This window comes from Humulus lupulus, chromosome 8 (assembly GCF_963169125.1).
Source record: "Humulus lupulus chromosome 8, drHumLupu1.1, whole genome shotgun sequence".
Lineage (NCBI taxonomy): Eukaryota > Viridiplantae > Streptophyta > Magnoliopsida > Rosales > Cannabaceae > Humulus > Humulus lupulus.
In genome coordinates, this window is record NC_084800.1 from 146,171,401 (window position 1) to 146,187,218 (window position 15,818).

At 36.9% G+C, this 15,818-nt stretch overlaps 1 protein-coding gene across 1 annotated transcript; it reads left to right on the plus strand.

Moving 5' to 3' along the window:
* Positions 1–9,735: 9,735 nt before the first annotated feature.
* Positions 9,736–10,122, plus strand: LOC133796132 (secreted RxLR effector protein 161-like). The gene has a single exon (XM_062233615.1). The coding sequence runs from the start codon at positions 9,736–9,738 to the stop codon at positions 10,120–10,122; it is 387 nt and encodes a 128-aa protein (XP_062089599.1).
* The last annotated feature ends 5,696 nt before the right edge of the window (positions 10,123–15,818 follow it).

Sequence of the window (15,818 nt, forward strand, 5' to 3'; positions counted from 1 at the left end):
AGAGTGCATTCTATATCCATTTGGAGTTATTTGAAAGGGAGCAACCCCAAAATAATTGGCTATTCCTTGGAAGAAAGGATGAAGAGGCAGGATCGCTCCTGCCTCGATGTGATACCTCGACTAGGCGCTATACGCGCCTCCAGGAAAATTCGCTCATTGGTCTCTGGTGGGTTGGACTAGGGTCACCCCAGGAAGCCCGTATTTCTTCATATTGTTGGCAATCATCCTAATTGTTACTCGAATAGGAGGGGCGATGTACCATTCGACATCTGGTCTAATGACGTTTCTAAGTTGGGCTTGAGCTTGGATTCCTGGCTCGGGAGTGCTCTCAGCTCTACCGCTGGTCGAGGGAATTTCCGCATGAGGGGCAGGCTGGTTTTCAGAAGGTTTTGACGTTTTCTTTCTCTGGGCAGTGGATTTTACTCTACCCATGGCTAAAGGGTTTGTGTGAGGTCTGTTAGGTGGAACTCGAGAAAAAGGGATGTCCGGAATGAGTAATGACGGCTGTTCTTCATCCATGAGCAGTTGAGCGAGAAAGTCTTCATCAATTGCTCTCTCACCTCCCCATGGATCTTGCATGAAAATTTGTGAACAGAAAAGGGGAGATGAGAACTTGGAGCCTAAAAGCTTGTGTTGAAAGTGGGAATAACGTTGCTCGCGTATAGAAGTTAAGATTTTATACGACTAGTAGCATTCTAGCAAAAACACTAAGTTTCTTACGAGCAGTTTGAGAAATGGATTAAAAAGCGGAAGTAAAAATCTTTTCAGGAAAAAATAATTTCGACTCCGAGAGGGCGGGAAAAACCCAGTTTTTCAACTAGCTTAAAAATCAAATTTTTACTTTGATTTTATGCCCTAAATCTACAATCTCGACTACCAAACTGACTCCTAACTCCCATGAAACTTTATTTCACTACCCTATCAAACATCGATCAATATGCCCATTTATCCCAAGACAGTTTCGGTCAAGAACATTCAAGAGCTCAGATACGAAACAGATCAAAAACGATTTTGCCTGGCAACTCAAACGACTGAAAGGTTCGTAAAACTTACTTGGATAAAAGGTGGAGTATGAACATGAAAGTTTTGAGCTTCAGAATGGAAGTTCCTTAGATCAGCAGCGAAATTTTCTGGATTGTTTGGCTCGGTTCTTCAGAGTTCTTGAAGAAGAAAAGAGAAGATAGACGAAAAGTAAAAAGTAAAAAGTGAAAATGGGATTTTGGGGTATTATTTATAGTGATTGTGACGGGATAAAAGAGGTAATCATGAGTTACTTTTTCAAAGTATGGGGAAGTGTAATAGCCGTCAGACAAGTTTTTGGGAAACTGAGAAGACTTGATTGGACATGATTGGTTACTTTTTTCGAGAAGGCGTGAGCGGCTCTGACAGATCTGGTGGGGTAAGCGAAGGGCCAGTTTCCTAAGTTTACTTTATGCTGGTCGCAGTAAAGTAAACTTGGGGGGCAAATGTTTACCCAAAAACGGCTGCTGATGACGTGGCAAGGATTTCTCACACGTGGCAGAGTCGAAATAAAGCAGTTCTATTCGATTATCGACTAGCTACACATTTCTTCGTCAAGCCTGGCTATTGGATACGACCAGGCTAGTTGTATGATTCAATTTATTTCCTTAAAAGATTGTAATATTGTAATAACTACTTTGATTATTTCCTCTTTATTTCCTTGATACACAGATATTAAGGATATTTAAAGCCCTTGTAACCCCCCTTGAGCCTATAAATATGCATGAAATAGCTCAAGGAGAGGACTTTTGACCTTTGAATATTTTTCCTGAATATTGAGAGAGAGCATGTAGTGCGATTATCCATCGTCTTGTTGTAATTCTCCCATGGTTTGTGAAACTCAAGAACCCAAGTTCTTTGATCACAACATTAGAATTCAATATTAATAATAGCACTAAGTGGACGTAAGTCATTACCATTCATTGGGGTCGAACTACTATAAATCGTCTGTGTTTATTATTTACCATTAGATTAAACACTTGGTTATTATCTCATTTCTTGTCGTATTCTTGACTCCGTGTCGTTGGCTAAATCGAGGGTCAACACTTATTAATACCTATTCATCTAAATAAATTTTTGCAATTGTCTTGCTGAAGCTGTTGTTCTATTACAACATTGCAATGGATAAATCAGATGAAATGAAAAGAACACTAGGGAAGTTTGCTGGAAGTGTTGGTCTTCAACTGCCTGATGTTTATTGATAGACTTTTCTTAGATTAGAATTAGACCAAATAGAAAATACTCAAGAATAGATTAATTCCCTCACAGATTTCTTATTTAAATCAACAAAGTATACAAATCCTAAGTTTTCGAGAGATTTTTTCTCTCCTACTCCAAAGTTTCGAGAGGTTTGGTCTCTCCAAATGAGAAATCTCGCAATACTTTTGTTGGAAAAAATTGAGTGAATGAGAAATTGATGCCTAAAATGGTAATGATATTATCTAAATATTGTGTGATTTTTTCTTATTGATTTTGGCAAATCACTTTGGTCAAAATTAAAATATCAGAGTAGTGTGTAATTAATTCTGATTGACTGTCAGAAAATTACTTTGGGTAATAACTGATATTACCATAATAAGTGTGATTAATTCTGATTCGTCATCAGAAAATCACTTTGGGTTACTGCTGATATTACCATAATAAGGGTAATTAATTCTTATTGATTTTCAGATATTAAGATACCAGATTTGTTGGATATTTGGGCATTCATGCACTTGATTCACCCACTTTTTCAACTCTCCATGGAGCCTAGAAAAAGAGGCTTCTCCTCTCATTCTAGGACACACTGATACAGAATATCACACAGAGATACAAAATATCACACACTTAGACTTTTTCTCTCTTTAGTCTCTGTAGTATTTTCTGGTGATAGAGGGAAGGTTGTTTCGAGTTCGCCTAAGCAGACTCAGTGGTGCATTCATCCTGCTTGATAGCTATTGTATCCTGGGAAGTGATTGCTCACGAATTCTCTAGCACCATTCAGGTAGAGGGGGCAAATCTGCTTTAAGGAAAGCGTGTTTCTCGTGCCTCGGCTTTGGTTTATTCTTTCTATTGTATTTTTTTTTCATTTATGTTCTTCAATTAAATATATTAATATATATTTCGTTCTTCTCCGCTATATTATTTCTAACAATCTTAAAGCAAATTTTAGACTCCTTTGGAGAAGACAAAAAGATTGAAGGGTGGAAACCATTTCTGTTTTTTTCTTAATATTTATTCGGTGTTGATAAATTTTCTTTTTTTTTTTCTATTCTCACAATTCTTTCTTTGGCTTGACAATTCTGTAGATCAATATTTATGCTATTTGTTTCTCTCACGTGATTCATGTATATTTTATATTCATATAACTATATATATTCTGCAGGTGCATAATTATATATATATAATATGCTTATATATGGAAAAGATCATTTACGATCGTTTAAGCATATATATGATGGTAATAATATATATGCATAATCATATATATATATATGTCTATATATATGATAAATTAATAGATTAATAAATAATACATGCATATATATTACAAAAGTGATATGCACAACATTTCATTATAAATTGATCTATTTATAATGTATGTTTTTTTTACTATGCTAATAATGTAGTTTTAATGCATGTTTTAATTTTTTTTTCTAAATATATGTATATATATTTGTACGTTGGTTTTTATATTGCCATATCAATGTATTTAAATTTACTTATGTATTAAATATATTATTTATATTATATATACATAATGGATATTTACTTTTCATGTGCAAATTTATATTATTTTAAAATATAAATGTATATGTACTTATTTCTTTAAGTATTATAGCACCGTTCAGATATGGCTGAAAATATGGATGTTATTCCTACTGAAAGCACTGAGGGATCTCCCCGTACTCCGACTTTGACCACAAAGAACCAATCCTCAAGGGACCAGCCTGTGCAAGTTTCGGTTCCAACAGTTCTGTGAACCATAATGAGAAACCTGAAAAATTCACTGGTGTGAATTTTAAGACCTGTCAGCAGAAAATGCTATTCTACTTAACAACATTGAATCTTGTGATATTCTTGAAAGAGGATCCTCCCACTGTTGGTGTAACGACCCAAAATTACTAATAAGGCTTAAGGGCCTTGATTAGTGTACCGGGAGGGCATAATTGGAGGTTAAGAGAATTAATGGTAAGAAAGTATGGATATGGTTACTGGATAAGCAGGCGGGCCCTATTTGGCTGGTAAGGGCTTAATCGTAATTTTGGCCCGTTAGGGCATAAATGTGAATGTGTGTGATAAATTGTTGAGACCACATTATTATGTGGATAGATAGATAAATGTATATATGCGTGTACATGTGTGTGCATTTGTAGCTATCGGCACGAGGCGATCTTAGGGAGCAAGTAGCAGGTAAGTCACAACGGGGCTTGATAGCTGACTTTGGATAAGTCAGGGGTATTATAGGTATCGGGTAGTTATTTAGACTATCGGGTTGTGAAAATAGATATACGGAGATATATTTGAGGTTAGGAAGTCTAGGTGGGAATGTTGGGGAAATTTACCATCTTGCCCTCGGGGACGTTTCCGGCACCCCGAGGCTCAGGATTGACTTAACGGTATAAAGGATAGACTTGATTAAGACAGAAGTTAGTGGAAGGAAGATTAGACCGACTCTCATTTTCTCTCCCTCTTCTCTCTCAAGAAAACTAGGGCAAAAACACAAGGAAAACAGAGGAAACTTGGAGGATTTAGACTGGGATTTCAAAGGGTTTCAGTGGGGATTCAAGAGCTTAGCTCAAGGATTATCCAAGGAACACTTAATCAAAATCAAGGTGAGAATCAAACTGTGTTTTTGAGGTTAGAAGCTCTGAGCAGTAAGATAATTATAATTTTGGTGTTTAAGGTTGAATTGAAGCTAGAAACATGGGAACTAGCTGGGATTCTGCTTAGAGAAGGGGTTCAACTGAAAAGGTAAACTGTAATTTATGATTTAGAAGTTTAAATTTGAGTTTTGTATGGTTGGTTTTGGTGTTTGATGTTCTTGAGTTTTAGAGATTGAAACATGGATTGCAATGAGTCTTAGATTGGGTTTCCTGTTATATTATGATGTTAAAGTTGTCTTAAAAGTGTTGGGAATGATTGATATTGAAATAGGGAGTTTTGGGATGATTTTGGGTAAGGTTTGGAGGTTGGAAATGGTGGAAATTCTGGGCTCAAAGGGAAGGATCGCGACTCTGTTCTAGAGCACTACGGCCCTAGGATGAAGATGAGCTAGGAGGGCTCGGCCAAGGGGGGGCGTCGCGGTGCCCAAGGCAAGGGCCGCGGTGCGTGTCTTCTTTTAGGGAGGGCCTTGGTTTTGTTTTAAGGGTAGGGCCGCGACTAAGCTTTAGGGGTTGCAGCCCTTAGACGCATACTTGAACGTTCAAGGTTTTAGAGTACGGGGATCGAGCCTAGGGTGCTCGGGATCAATCTTACCACCGTGCTTTGTGGGATTCGACTTCCTGGAAGCTAGTTTTGTATACAAAAACCTATATTTGAATATTAGTGGAATCCATTATCTTGGTTTTGACTAGGTGATAAGCTAGGGCTCAGGAAGTGGATCGTGCTCGGGGGTCGTCCTTTCTAATTAAAACACTTGGAATCAAGGTAAGAAAACTGCACCTATGTAGGTGGATAGGTTGGGACTAAGTGTTCCCTATATTTGTTTGTATTGCTATGTGAATATGTTGGGACTAAGAGTTCCCTATAATTACATGAATGTCATGAGGTGGTATTATGCCACTGGGACATGTGATAAGCGGCCTAAGGGTGCCGAAATCAACACTTGCGCACATGGCGCAGTTCGGACACTAGTATCCGAGGATAGCTTATTAATCACTGAGCTCGGTTAAGCTGGCCTGAGTCAGTGGGTATGTCACTGGGATTGGCCTAAGTGAGCCAAAGACAGTGAATTAAATAGAGGGTGTGGCATGTGGGCATTAACCCTAGTTATTGCTTGACATATGTTCTATTGTTGATTGTTGTGTATGACTTGATGGGTATCTGGAGTTGAATTATTGGTTATTGGCCAGTGTGCTGCCCTGAATGTACCTTATGGTGTGCTGGTAACTGATTAATGCCTTGTGACTACTTGGATTATGCTCAACAAACTGTTTAGCTGCTATTACTGTTATATTATGATGTTATGTTTTCTTGCTGGGCCTCGACTCACGGGTGCTACGTGGTACAGGTAACGCTAGTTGGCCATGGGTTGGAGAGCTCTGGGGGCGAGGTGTACATTGTCAGCTGCTCGGCCACCACGGTCGGGGGATTGTACAGGGATGAGAACCTAAACTATGAATTTTGCCATTAGAGTGGCTTGGTTGCTTATTTGTTAACAAGAATTTTATATTTATGTTATTTAAACCTTGTTTTGGGATCCCATGTATCAAACATGTATTTTAGTAAAACTTAAACGTTTATAACCAAAATTATTTTTAACCTAACTTGTTATGCCATTAGTTACACATTATGATTTAAATGACTTGATTAGCAAGTCTTGCACTATTTCAAACACACAGTGAAACGGTCTTGGTTATCCAGGGCGTTACAGTTGGAGAGGATGAAGTAGATGTGCAAACTCAACATGCAGTTGAGGCATGGAAGCATGCTGAATTCCTTTGTAGGAATTACATTCTGAATGGCTTGTCTGACTCGCTGTATAGTGTGTACAGTGTAAAGAAAACGGCTAAGGAATTGTGGGAGTCTTTGGACCACAAGTACAAAGCCGAAGATGCTAGAGCCAAGAAATTCTTGGTTTGCCAATTCTTGAACTTCAAGATGGTGGATTCCAAAAATGTGATAAGCCAAGTGCAAGATCTTCAGTTGATTATCCATGGAATACATGCTAAAGGAATGGTCTTGAGTGAGTCTTTCTAAGTAGCTGCTATTATAGAGAAGCTACCCCCTGCATGGCTAGACTTCAAAAATTATTTGAAGCACAAGCGAAAGGAAATGAGTGTTGAAGACATCATTCGTAGACTTCGTATTGAAGAGGATAACAAAAGTGCTGAGAAGCGATCCTCAAATCCCAATGCTGCCAAGGCTAATATGGTGGAGCATGACAAAGGATCCAAGGGGAAGAAGCCTAAAGCCAAGCCATGGTCCAAACTAGGACCAAAAGGTGGAGTTTCAAAGAAGCCAAAATTCCAAGGGAAGTGCTTTAACTGCAACAAGACGGGACATAAATCGTCAGATTGTAGACTACCGAAAAAGAAAGGAAATGAGGCTAATGCTGTGGAAGCCATGTCCCAAGAGATCGCTGACCTAGACCTATGTGTTGTGGTCTCTAAAATAAAAAAGGTTGATGCTAATCCGAAAGAATGGTGGCTCGATACTGGAGCTACTCGTAATGTTTGTGCGAACAAGTCTGCCTTCTCCGATCTTACTTTGGTAGAAAATAGGGATAAGATCTACATGGGCAACTCGGCAACCTCTGAGATAAAGGGGCAGGGTACTGTGTACTTGAAGATGACGTCTGGAAAGAGTGTCAAGCTACAAAATGTGATGTATGTGCCTGACATTCGCAGGAATCTGATCTCTGGAACGCTGCTGAGCGTACATGGGTTCCAGATGGTTTTTGAGTCCCAGAAAATTGTACTGACTAAAGATGGTGTTCCTATTGGGAGGGGTTATGTGAAAGAGGGAATGTGGAAGATGAATGTAATGGCTGTTAAGCCAATGACGATTAATAATAATAATACTACTACTTCTTCCGTTTACTTGCTTGAGTCTTCAAATTTATGGCATGGTAGACTAGGTCATGTTAATTATGATACTTTCCGTAGACTGATTAACTCAAATCACATACCCACATTTAATATTGATTCCAAACATAAGTGTGAAACATGTGTAGAGGTAAAACTAACCATGTCATCATTCCAAACGGTTGAAAGAAATACTGAACCCCTTAATTTAATTCACAGTGACATTTGTGATTTAAAGTTTTCTCAAACAAGAGGAGGTAACAAGCACTTTATTACTTTCATTAATGATAGTACAAAGTATTGTTATGTATACTTGCTAAAAAGCAAGGATGAAGCTATAGAGAAATTTACTCTCTATAAGAGAGAGGTTGAAAATCAACTTAGTAAGAAAATTAAGATGATAAGAAGTGACCGTGGTGGTGAATATGTACAACCTTTTGGTGAATTCTGTGCACAACACGAAACTATTCAGGAAGTCACACCACCTTATTCTCCTCAATCCATTGGAGTAGCAGAATAGAAAAATCGCACTCTAAAGGACATGATGAATGCTATGTTAATAAGTTCTGGATTGCCACAGAACATGTGGGGTGAAGCCGTTTTGTCGGCCAACTATCTTTAAAATAAGATTCCAAAAAGGAAAGAACAAAAGACGCCTTATGAACTTTGGAAAGGTAGGCTACCTTCTTACAAGTACTTAAAAGTGTGGGGGTGTCTTTCAAAGGTTGTAGTACCATTGCCAAAGAAGATGAAAATAGGTCCTAAAACAGTTGACTGTATTTTCATTGGCTATGCGCAAAATAGCAAAGCATATCGATTCCTTGTACACGAGTCTAAAAACCCTGACATCCACAAGAATACGATAATGGAATCCAAAAATGCATCATTCTTTGAACATATATTTCCTTGTAAACCTGATGGGGATGAACCAAGCTCTTCTAAACAAACATTTGAGATCATTGATGAGAATATCCATGAGCAAGAAATAGAAGAGGAGAGTGAAGAAGTCCTAGTAGAGCCAAGACGAAGAAAAAGGGCAAGGATAGAAAATTCTTATGGACCAGATTTTCTAACTTATATGGTAGAGGCAGAACCTCATACATATAAAGAAGCTGTGAGCTCTACTGAGGGTCCTTTATGGAAGAAAGGCGTAAAAAGCGAAATTGATTCCATCATGCAAAATCACACTTGGGAACTTGTTGACCTCCCTCCCGGATGTAAACCTCTAGGGTCCAAGTGGATTTTCAAACGAAAAATGAAAACAAATGGAACAATTGATAAGTATAAGGCTAGACTTTTAATAAAAGGTTACAAACAAAAAGAAGGCCATGACTACTTTGACACGTATTCTCCTGTGACGAGAATAAATTCCATTAGGATGATTTTGGCAATTGCCGCATTATGAAATCTTGAAGTCCACCAAATGGACGTAAAAACTGCCTTTCTAAATGGGGATCTTGATGAAAAAATCTACATGGAACAACCCGAGGGTTTTGTAGCTTCAGGAAAAGAAAGGAAAGTGTGCAAATTGTTAAAATCCTTATATGGACTTAAACAAGCTCCAAAACAATGGCATGAAAAATTTGATAGTATCATGATGACTAGTGGCTTCAAAATCAATGAGTGTGACAAATGTGTTTATATCAAAAATACAAATGATGGATATATTATTCTTTGTTTGTATGTAGATGATATACTCATTTTCGGAAGCAACCAACGAATGGTAAAATCTACCAAAAATATGTTGAACTCAAGGTTTGATATGAAGGACATGGGACTGGCTGATGTAATTCTAGGAATAAAGATTACAAGGACGCCAGTTGGACTTAGTTTAAGTCAGTCACACTATGTTGACAAGATTCTTGACAAATTTGGTAAAAATGATTCTGGTGTGTCCAGAACTCCAATTGACATAAGTCATCATCTGTCCAAGAATTAAGGCGACAGTGTCTCTCAAGCAGAGTATGCTAGAGTGATAGGTAGTCTAATGTACTTGATGAGTTGTACAAGACCAGATATTGCTTACAATGTAAGTACTTTAAGTCGATTCACGAGTAATCCAAGTATTGAACACTGGAAGGCAATTACAAGAGTACTTAGGTACCTGCAGTATACTCGTAACTATGGGTTGAACTATACTAGAGAACCAGCTGTTCTTGAAGGATACACTGACGCAAGCAGGATATCTGACATCCAAGATTCAAAAGGTACTAGTGGATATGTGTTTACTCTAGGTGGCGCAACTGTTTCATGGAAATCATCAAAACAAACTGTAATCACTAGATCCACGATGGAATCCGAGTTTGTAGCTCTGGATAAATGTAGTGAAGAAGTAGAATGGCTGCGTAATTTTTTGGAGGATATTCCAAAATAGCCTAAACATGTGCCCGCAATATGCATATATTGTGATAACCAAGCAACAATTGGTCGGGCACAAAATGTTTTGTATAATGGTAAGTCTAGACACATACGTCGATGACATAATTCCGTTAGACAACTGATCTCAACTGGAGTTATCTCGATTGATTATGTGAAATCAAAAGATAACATTGCAGATCCGCTAACCAAAGGGTTAGACAGAGATCAAGTTGAAAAGACATCAGAAGGAATGGGACTTAAGCCCAAAGGAAATTAAGGTCGATATAAAGGAAACCCAACCTAGTTGACTGGAGATCCCAAGATCTAGGTTCAATGGGACAACCTAGTTATTGAGACTGAGTAGGATCATTTGTGGGGGATTACCCCTACCCATTCCAATGCTAAAATAGTGATGCCCGTTGAAAAAGAGGTTAAGCTCAAGCTTTTAATGACCCTTACACATCGGAAGTCTGAGCAGGGTAATGCGGAATTGCTCTTAGATAAGAGGTCACCTATGTGAGAGAGAAGTGGGGCCGCTTCGAACGAGAATTGTGGGGGCTCAATTCTCTAAAACCTCTCACAGAACGAGGAAGATGTTCACGGCCAAAATGAACATAACCATGAGAACCGAAACTATGCCAGAAAGATATCTGTGTGAGATATATCATCAATTACACAAATGACAGAACAGTTCAAAGACATCGCGTCTACTGATCAGTTAGTAAAGTAAATATATTCTCACAAGGGAAGGTTCAAAGGCTAACACCCACCTATCCTATGCAGGTATCAATCAGAGAACTCTTTCACCTTGTTGTGTCGAGTCTTTATTTCTTAACGATCAATTTCATTCATGTGGGGGATTTTTGGAAAAAATTGAGTGAATGAGAAATTGATCCCTAAAATGATAATGATATTATCTAAATATTGTGTGATTTATTCTGATTGATTTTGGCAAATCACTTTGGTCAAAATTAAGATATCAGAATAGTGTGTAATTAATTCTGATTGACTGTCAGAAAATCACTTTGGGTAACAACTGATATTACCATAATAAGTGTGATTAATTCTGATTGGTCATCAGAAAATCACTTTGGGTAACTGCTAATATTACCAGAATAAGGGTAATTAATTCTGATTGATTTTCAGATATTAAGATACCAGATTTGTTGGATATTTGGGCATTATTGCACTTGATTCACCCACTTTTTCAACTCTCCATGCCTATAAAAAGAGGCTTCTCCTCTCATTCTAGGACACAGTGATACAAAATATCACACACTGACACTACACCAAACACCTATTACCATAACACAAGAAGATAAGACTATTTAAAAAATATTATAGTAAGTATGGTTAAAAAGTGGTAAAGTCAGAAACCAAATGAAAAAAAGGCGGCACTGAACTCCCGCTAAATTGAAATAGCAAGCTTTTGGTCTGACTATAATATAGTCTCTCTACTTTTTTCACCTGTAAAATAAAATAAAATAAAGAAGAAAGAAACTTTTCTCCCACCCGATCTTTCCTTTCTCCCTCTCTCTATATCCTCTCTCTATAGCAAGGTTTGGGTTTTCAGGGAAGGAGATACCAGATCTTCTTTCCCTGTTTTAATACATATTTTCTTTGCTATAAACCCTCGTATAAGGTCATTTCTTTTTCCACTGAACTGAAAATTTTATTTATTTATTTTTCTGGTTTGCTTATTATTTTATTTTTTTGTTGGAGTTTCGCTGTATGCGAGATCGATATTTGATTTTTTTTTCTTTTATTTTATTTTTAATTTTTTTGGTTGGTTCCCTTCAGGTTCAAGAAACAAGATGTGCATTTGTTTGTGAAGGCTAGGCGCTGGCTCTGGGAGATTTTTGGGACTTTGGGGCAGTTGAAAATGGAGGGCTGACATTGGCTCTTTGTTTGGGTGAATCAGGGTTCGATTTCTTTTGGGTTTTTCTTTTTGGGTAGGAGGGTTTGGTTGAGATGGGAAGTGCTGGTGAGACCAGTAACAAGGGCATTGACCCGTCGGTAGGCGGGTTGGTTTAGGTCCGCCGCAGAAACGGGTCATGGTGGCCCAGTAGGATAATGGGTCTCGATGAGTTGTCTGAGAGTTGCTTAGTTTCGCCGAGATCGAGTACCCCTGTAAAGCTTCTGGGTCGCGAGGACGCAAGCATGTAAGTGTTCTCATCTTTTTTTTTTACTTGGGTTCGTTTTCTCTCATTTATTTTTGGATGAGAACTTAGTTTTGATTGTTTATTGACTTGCTTCATTGATATAAACTTATATTCGGCTTATTTGATAATATGCTATTGTGAAATTAAAAATGTCGTTGTTTGTGTGTTTAAGAGATTTGTATATATATGTGATATGTACCAGGTTTTACTTGTTCATTCTCTTGGACTGTTCCAAGTTCCACTCAAGTCACTTGCCTTGGTCTTTGTTTTACTGTGGTTATGTTGCTTTTCAGCACAAGTTAAAAGAACATAATTAATTTATAAACTTGCTTCCAAAGACGGTTGCGAAGCCTTTACAAAATGCTTTCATTCTCGTTGCTTTTCCTCTCGTTGGGGTAAAATTATTTATAGTTGAACTTATAACATGCTTGTATTGGCATTATTTTGTTGATTGTTGACACAATTTTTGTGTTGGTCTTGCATAATTATATAACTTGTAACGCTTATATCAACTGGGATTTTCATTTGACTGTTGTCTTTACAGAATCCATTGCAATGTTGTTATAAATTGAAATTTAATCGGTGGCAATATGCTATACAATCTGAGGTTTTCTCACAGTAGAATGCCAACTGATTTTGAGATAACCTGTCTTTGTAGAAACAGTTGTATTTTTAAGTGGAAAACACTATGTATGTTTATATATGAGTTTGATTGTTTTCCTAGTTTGTAAGAATATAAGATTATAGTAGCAATTAGTTACGATATACTCAACTTTGGATGTAGGTCTCTGCAGCACTTGATGCTCTTATTGACATTAGTGGTGGAAAAGTTAACATCCATGTATTAATGGCTCTAGCGACATTTGCTTCAGTATTTATGGGGAATGCCTTAGAAGGAGGGTTACTTCTTGCCATGTTTAATTTGGCTCATATAGGTAAGCCATGCACAATCACGTTTAAGAATAGCTTATTGTTTTGGAAAAAAAAATTGATTATATAACACTGGAAGGACTGCAGCTGAAGAGTACTTCACCAGCCGCTCAATGATTGATGTTAAAAGAGTTGAAGGAAAATCATCCTGAATCTGCTCTTGTACTGGATATGAATGAAGATAGACTTCCTAACATAACCGATTTGGCATACAAAAGGGTTCCTGTACATAATATAGAAGTGGGATCCTATGTTTTGGTTGGACCTGGTGAGGTATGTGATGTTAATTTTATTCATTTCAGTTTTGTTTGTTGGAATAGTAAGCTAGAATGTTCAAATTCTGAGGTGAAAGGAGTATAATATAGAATTGATTGTTGTTTTCTTAGGATTTATATTCTCTAAACTTAGTGAAAGTCTAGTTGTTGATCAATTAACTTTAAATGCATGTTATGTTCTGAAACTTTTCACATTAATGTGAGTTCTTGACTTGCACTACTCTGTCTCTTAACACTAAAAAATCTATCCATGTACCTGGACTATCATGTGGATGGCTTTTTGCTGCTTGAATGATGGTCTGAAAACAATTTCAAGACTGAAAATGTTGCCAATGTGATGGACTATCAAATGAATGGGTTTATCTATCTTTAAGAATTATGGTGTGAAAACATTAATCCTCTGTTGTAATAGATATCAAGTGGTTACTCATCAATATTGTGATTTTTTGATGATGTTATTGAAAAAGAAAGAAAAATACACAAACACACATACGTATATAAATATATATATACATATTTGTAGCTTTCTGAATTCATTTAGCGATGATCTAGCTCTGTCTATGTTCTTTTCATTTCACTTAATTTAATCATTTCTTTTAGTTTGCCATTGTAAGTTACAAAGCGTTTTTTTTTAACTCATCATGTTAATTAGTAGATAACAGGGATCTTATATGGAAACTGTGATTAACTGATACTTGGAATGAAAGCAACTTAATAGAAGCTATTATTGTGATTAGTCAGTGCCTGTAGACTGTGAAGTTTTTTTCAAGGCAATGCAACCATTACTATCGAACACTTGACGGGTGAAGTCAAACCTTTAGAGATTAAAGTTGGAGACAGGATTCCTGGTGGAGCAAGAAATTTGGATGGTAGGATAATTGTGAAGGTATGTTTATGGACTTTCTCATAGATATATAACACAATGAAGGGAGAATTGGTGTCAATGTTTATGTGAGTGTTTTCCTCTGATAATTGGATTTGTAAATCATAGCTTAAACCGATTGTTTTTCATTATACAATGTCTTATTCTATAATCTTTAGTGAAATTTACTGATTTGCCAATACCTCATGAAAATGAATGGAAGCATGATGTTTGATAGGAATATAGGAGGATTTGGTAATTTTATGAAATTTATAAAGATTATGGTGCTAGTAGTCTGTTTGTTTATGATGAAGGTGCTTGGGTGCTGAAAGAAATGAGATGGTGATATTTTTAAAAAAAATCCTTTTGTTGTTCTTTAATTTGTTAAAATCGTTTCTGATTCAGGCAACAAAAACGTGGAAAGAGTCAACACTCAGCAAGATGATACAATTGACTGAAGAAGTACGCTTGAATAAACCAAAGATTCAAAGGTGGCTTGACCAATTTGGGGAGCAATACAGCAAGGTTGTCGTAGTCTTGTCTGTAGCTATTGCTCTCATTGGTCCATTTCTCTTCAAGTGGCCATTCTTCGGAACATCAAGTAGTATTTAGTTTATACAGTGCCCTCATTAACTCTAATACTATCTATTACATTCTCTTGACGTACCCCATTATGGGATTTAAAATTTAATGAAACACCTACTCTTACCTTAAAATGGTCCTTTTTTATTTGTTGGTTTCAATCAGAGCTCAGCTTTAACTTTTTTTTTAAAAAAAAAAAATTGTAACATCTCTAATTTTTAGTACTTTCAAAAAATTGCTTCTTGTTGTTCATATATAATACATATTACATGCATATATATACTGTAAGGAAATGTTGAGTTGGTCTTCCAACTAGAAGGTGTCAAGATAAAAAATATTCAAATACTTGATCTGTTACATGTATATTCTTTCTTTTTCTTGTTTTTTAATGGTTGACTTTCGAGTTAACTTGTGAATTCCTATTCATGCAACACTTTTTTTTTCCTTCCTAATTTGCACTGTCAGGGAAATTTTCATCTTCTGTTTTTTAATGGTTGACTTTCGAGTTAACTTGTGAATTCCTATTCATGCAGCTCTTTTTTTTCCTTCCTAATTTGCACTGTCAGGGAAACTAGCATTCAAAGCAATTGAACTAATTTATGGACATCAGGCTGGAAACAATAACTCAAATTTGACTACCTGCTGTATCCCGAACTGTGAGAAAGAAGCTCTTGCAGTCGCAGCTGCCATGGAGAAGGGTACCACTCATCCTATCGGAAGGTAGCGTCACTGGACCATAGAATTTACTCATATTGGCTATATCACTACTGCCTTATCATTTATTATCTCGATTTTTTGATCCATGCTCTGTGGGGTTGCATTGGTTGAGAGAAATGAATAAACAAGATCTCCATAATGCATGATCTCAACAAGAATCCATAGAGAATTTTCATATTCTATG

Bases quoted from the DNA above. Each gene is read 5' to 3' on its own strand.
- LOC133796132 (XM_062233615.1), top strand. From the start codon at position 9,736: ATGTACTTGATGAGTTGTACAAGACCAGATATTGCTTACAATGTAAGT.